We start from the raw sequence: 6,337 nt of genomic DNA on the forward strand, positions 1-6,337 counted from the left end.
TACTTTTTCTTTTAAGTTTTTATTATTTAAATACACCATACTAGAGCAAATGTCTCTGAAAATATCACAAATAAAAGATTTTTTCTTCATTCAGCAAATTAGAAGTAGGGGGGAATTTCTACACAGTAGCTGCTATGAGCTTGATTTTTTTTTTCCAATTTTTTTTTCTTTTTTTCATTCTTTTTTTGTCTTTGCCATGGGAGTAGCAACATTAGGACAAAAACACTTACATGCATACATACAATGTATTTTACAGAGATACAATAAAAGTGTTTGTGATAGAATATCACAAAAGCCACATCTCTTTCCTTTATCTCATGTTCAGTTTTGATTGAAACACATTTCCTTACAACACTTAAATATACAAAGAGCAAACAGAATGTTGTTAAGGTAAAACACAGGGTACAAACTCTGGCCAGTGCCCTGCTAATTGTTAATGAGGGTAGAAAGCAGATTTGAATGCTTCTTTTAATTAGCTTCATTAGTCATTTCCCTCCTCCCAAGCTCCCTCCCCCCCAAAGATGTCCTCCGGTGGATCTTTTTTCATTTTCTCTACAGTCTCCCATTAGCCCAGGTTCATGGAGTCCTTAATGTTCATATTCAGTCATTTTAATACACCAATAAATGCGGGAAGAGCAATCAAGACTAAAGAAGGTGCAATGGCATGGAGCTGGCACTGGTGCTAGCTACAAAGGTGACTTGTCTACTGAAGACACATGGGATCCACCTGTGATGAGCAAGATCTGAGATGAAGGCACGCATTCTGCATTACTCTGACCTTTAGCAGACCTGCAAGAAATAAAAACGGGCATCTTAGCTAAAATGCTAAATTTGAGAGATATTAAACTCAAACACGACTGCTTTTGTCTTCCTTACATTCACTAATCTTCTTTTATTAGATTACTTCCCAACTGTGACTTGATAGAGGCTTTCTACGCTACTTACCCCAGCAGTGAAGAACTAAAGCATAACATTTTCTGCACTTTTACTAGTGGAGAAAATGAGACAATAAATGGACTATTAGAAAGTTTCTGATGTAAAGTTCTACACTGAATTACTGAACTCTGTAAAGGCAAGTTTCTTTCTGAAAAGAATGAATTACAACATCTTGCCTTGTACTTGAATCTTAAAGGCAAGTCCCTTCTCTCCAGGGAGTTTTGTGTTAATATTTACAGCTGTGTAACCTTTTGCAAGTTACTTGATTGTCTATGTCTCGGTTTCCTCATCCTTCAAGTGGGGATAATAAGACTGTAGTAAGGACTACGTAATATATGGGGAGTACATTCAGCGGTGCCTGGCACTTAATAGAAGCTAAACAAATATTATCAATTATCATTATTATGTTAATATCCCCATGTGATGTCTATTCAACATATCCTTCTCCACCTATAGGTTATGTGTGTATATGCATGTGTGTACATACACACACACACAAATATTCAGATGCTACTCTTCCCTTAGTATTTCCTATCTGCTATGCCACTTAATATTACATAAATATTGTAAATATATGAATCAAACTTATATAATGTGTTCATGACGTGCTCAATTATAGAATGTAGTTCCATGGAAGTCTAACTTTAATGTTTAAGTTACAAATGATACTCCACACAGTCGTCGAATACAATCTGTTTGCAATTACTGCAATGAAATAATATATATTAGGTTTTTATGGTTTTTAAATGACATTTTGAGCTTCCCAGGAAGTTCTCGTTTCACCCTTTCCCTAACTTACTAAAAGCCTGAAGTCTATTAGGAGCTGCAACCCCCTACTTCCAAGCTAATTAAAGTGGTGGAGGCTTAATTCCCCAGAGTAGAGGCTCAGTGTGAGAAAGGTAATTTGTCTGTCCAGAACAAAGATGCGGCAGCAGCCAGCGAGCATATTTAATAAATGAGCATCAAATGTCCTCTACGATGGACACACACACACCACCAGTTATATAACTACTACGGGTGAATTGTGAACTGGTATGCAAACTAGAACTCTCACTAGATTTTCTTCCAACCAAGGAGATGTGATCTCTTATTTTACTGAAAAGCACAGATTATCCTAGACGGAATAATCACTCCTGAGTGGACAAAAGAATTCCAGAGCAGGCAAAATTTATCACAAACAAAACAAACAAAAAAATTGCCACTGCCACAATTCTTGATTCTATGTACATAGCTCTCTACAAGGTATTATTCTCCTGAGGGGAGCCAAGTCTCCTTTAGACAAAACAGGCTGTAAGATTTTGTAGATCCTGGAACACTAGTGGTCTGAGATTTTAGTCAAGAGATTATATGACTTGAAAGCTCAAAATCATTTTTTCTCAGAATATACAAAAGCCAGTGATGCAAAACAACAACTAAACTATACATCCCAGACACTGGGAACAAATTTCAGGAGGATAAAAGTTGAAAGGGGGCAGATGATGGGGGCCTATACTTTCCATACAATTAGCTGCCTTTAAAGAAGGGATGTACAAATAATCAACTCATTACTTTTCAGCCAGAGGATGCCTGGGTATATTTATTATGCATCATGCACTAAAAACGTAATTGGTTCTGCGAACAGAAGGAAAACGGCCAAAATTAATGTCCAATTTTCCCTACCAAAAATATGGAGAACGAGAGAGAAGAAAATAATAAAATGGAGCTATTTGTCATTTCTCCCCATCCCATCTCCTCCAGAAAAGAAGTGCCAGAGGGTTTGGGAAAAATCATTTTAAAGCCTTCTCTAAGTCCAAAAAGTAGTTTATGTTCCACCAGGCAGTGTTTTCATTATCTCTTCCCCCGTGCCCTCTTGTGAATGTCTCTCTGGACCATGTTCAGCTTATCCCAAACCTTTATTTACAAAAATTGCCTTGTGAATTGACCCGGCTCATGGTGAGCCTAACACCAAGGGCAAAAATGTGAGCCATTTAGGCCAACGGGGATATGTTCTTAATTAACATCAACCCCAAAACACAGCTTCTCACCAGTGTTTCATAAGAACACCTCCTTAAGTTATATTTCCTTATGCTTTTTAAAAGCTATTACTTTTTGAAGGCCACCTGTCTCCTTCTGGCTTCCAACATTAAGAAAATACACACTGATAAGTCTCTTACTCATTGCCTAATATATCTTGTATTCCAAAATCAATGTCCTACCTCTCCCTCCCTGCAGAAGGTATGGACTTATATGAAAGGCACAATACATGCAATGCTGTCCACACGTAAACCAGATTTTCTTCCCAATTTTCCTCCCTCACACCTCCCAACTTACGTCATCTTATACTCAGTAAGACAGTACTGTGAGACCATGCTCAGACTTATTACGTGTCTGTGCATTAGTCCCAGGCTAACAAAGCTGCGTCCTGTATTCAGTGCTGCTCAGCATGGCAACATTTTCTACCTCGTCTCTATATCCTCCAATTTTCATCATGCACGTTGGTAGCTCTATCATTTTTTATGCCTTGCTAAATCAGGGAAAGAAATCGCATAACACCAGCAAAAAACTTAAGATAAAATCTGTAGAAAACTATGATTTTATATCGGAGGTGGTAGGTTTTATTCTTGTACCTCGTTTTTTGGCGGGGTGGCTACCAAGTATAACTACCAATAACTACCAATAACTACCAACTACCAATGGCTCCAAACTGAAATGATAACTCAAGATATTTGCTACTGTCCTTATTATTGTCCTCAACTGTGCCCTATAGATTCACTTAACTAGAAATGAAAGCATAAAAATCTGTAAGCATTTATATGTATTGGCACTTCTTAAAGAAGCTTGAAATGGCTCATTGATGGTGACTGATTAATGTGCAATAAAAATTAAGACTTCCATTCTTACAATAGTATTCTAGGTAGCTTCCCATATTAATAAACTAAATAAGGAAAGCTATACATACTTTGATGCAATTAACCTTTACCTAATAATGCAATGGAAAATACATTTAAAATCACTCCATAAGCTTGAATAAGAGAAAATGATAGAAATAAGTATTAAAATATGGCAGTATAATTTTAAATAGTCTTCAAATATTAGTCATTTTCCCTATACACAACGTTAAGAAAATGCATTACGGAAGACAAAGAGGCCTAATATTTTTTCCTGAGATTTTTGAAGCTTGCTAAATTCCTATTTGCAGATAAATGTTGTTTTTTGTGATCCCCACAACAGACATTAATGAAGTTCCTATTGTAAATCCATAAAGAATTACCAAGTGAAGTGTGCACTTTTTGTTTCAATGCAATAACTCAGTGCTGTGTGATTGCCTGGGTTAATGATGAAAAAGTCAAACATACTATCAGAGCTGATGGAAAAATCTATCACCAATCTGAAATTAAAATTCATCTGTGGTCAATAAGATTTAATATCCATGCAAGTGGCGCTGTAAAGAGTAAATGAATCAATGTCATCAATACATAATCAGTATGAAATATGATGTGAATAAAATTATGCGCACAAGTCATACATTTCACTCTTTTCTGGGCCAGTGTGGAATGAACAGTCTCTTAACTGAAGGTTGACAGTAATTGTTACAAATTAGGCACAGCAGTTATCAAAATGCACTCACTTGCATAGCTATAGGACTTATTAAGGAGATTAAAATAGATCTAAAACTATCCAGTACTGGAGGTGCTGGACAACTGTTGAACACCCGATTTTCCCTCTGAAGTGCCCTCTAATACTACATGATTCGTACATCTGTATAATTTCCTCATTTCTAACTCTGGTCCCAAAACTCTCCTGCTGTGGATAAGAATCAAAACACATAATCTTTAATAATGGGAGCTATCTATGGCCCAAAGTGATCAGCAAGAGCTAAAACTTTAAAAAAAGAAAAAAGTTGTAACTTATTTAAATCTTATAGGACTTGTGAATCAACAAAAATGCTCTCCCCTGGAATTCCAGAATGTTTGATAAAACTGCTCCTCTAAAATTCAAAGCACTGTAAATTGGGTGTGGAAGGCAGTTATCCTAATTGCTATTACTAATGAAGAAATCATTCTTTCATGACAAAGACATTTATTCCCTCTTCTTACCATAAATGTTCTAATTTCCCCCCCTACAATAACCTAGTCACCTGGTATTTCTGAATTTCAAAACTGTCTAGTGTGATAAAGAACTGGTTATAGGGAAGTTTTACATTTTGCCTGACTCTGCATGAGATAACATGTTCAACACTGGTAAAGCTACAGCTATAACTAAATCAGGATTTTTTTTAACCATGGAAGATTCACAATTTAATCAATCAACTCTTCTCTTTCTGAACATGTATGTATGAGTAGCCTACATTTCTTTAAAAGGACATGCAAAAACACAACCACCTAGGAAACTCCCTCACTAGATGGACCTAGGTTGAACCTTCCAACTTGCTCTAACAGAGCTTATTAGTAACTGCGAGGTATTCACCTTCTGGTCTGGCAGTAGTGGATTGCTCTGAAGTGAATTCAAATGGCCATTGATGAGAGCTGTAGGTCTATCGTGTTCACAAAATAAACTGCCATTGATGTAGTGAAACCGATCTCCCGGGACCAGGCGATTCCGGCAGGTAGAGCATGTAAAACACTGCAAGGGAAAAGCAAACCCACTGAAAACAAGTACAAATTAAGTCTTTAGTGGTCACAAGTTTGTAAACTGTTTTTAAGCAGGTATCTGTCAAGTACAGGGAGCCACTTACGGCTTGCTGTTTTCCTTCCTTCGACATGATTCTAGAAAAGAGTAAGCCCAAATGCAAGAAACTAGAGCAAGCTAAAGGGGGAAAGAGACAGATAGGTGTGTGCTTCCATGGCGTGGGGGACAGGGGCGGGTATGTAATCATCACTGCCACACTACAATTTCAATGGATTCCTTCCGTGTTTGCGGCTTGAGACAAGAGAGTTCCCACTAAGGAGACAGGCTTTGTCTCCATGCAGGAAAGGTATGGTTCTTTTAAAAGCACAGAGGAGCAGATGCTACCTTCAGATGATACACATTGCCTTGGGCCCTCATGACGAGTTCACTCGCAGGAATAGACTGTCCACAAGCGCTGCAAGCACCGCTATTCCCAAATAACCTGAAACAAAGATGACGGGGACACTGATGAATAATCCCAAACCAAAGAAAAAGAGAGAAATCCCCCAGCCTCTGGCCCACCCTTTGGAATGTATTTGACAGAGGCGGAATGTTTAGGCTCGGGCCTCAAATTTTATGAGAGATTTACATCATCCAGGAAAAAATCCTTTTGGGGGTCACAAGTAACTTCTGCCTACCGCAGAGGAAGAGGATGCCCCGGGTTTAATCAAAATATTGACTTACACCTCTAGCAAATACAAAACAATTCTGTTCTACACACATTTTATCAGATTACTGAGTTCATCATAAAAAA

The 6,337-nt window shown here is 37.6% G+C and overlaps 1 protein-coding gene across 2 annotated transcripts in view; it reads right to left on the minus strand.

The window, feature by feature from the left end:
* LMO4 (LIM domain only 4) overlaps positions 1–6,337 on the minus strand; it is a 16,879-nt gene continuing 10,542 nt past the window's right edge. For both annotated transcript variants that reach the window (XM_065909610.1, XM_065909619.1), the window contains exons 3-5: positions 5,929–6,025; positions 5,383–5,538; positions 1–789 (exon numbers count right to left, since the gene is read on the minus strand). In XM_065909610.1, coding sequence (XP_065765682.1) covers positions 781–789; positions 5,383–5,538; positions 5,929–6,025 — 262 coding nt within the window. In that variant the 3' untranslated portion in view covers positions 1–780. The remainder of the gene's footprint in view (positions 790–5,382; positions 5,539–5,928; positions 6,026–6,337) is intronic.

Source organism: Muntiacus reevesi, chromosome 1 (genome assembly GCF_963930625.1).
Source record: "Muntiacus reevesi chromosome 1, mMunRee1.1, whole genome shotgun sequence".
NCBI lineage: Eukaryota > Metazoa > Chordata > Mammalia > Artiodactyla > Cervidae > Muntiacus > Muntiacus reevesi.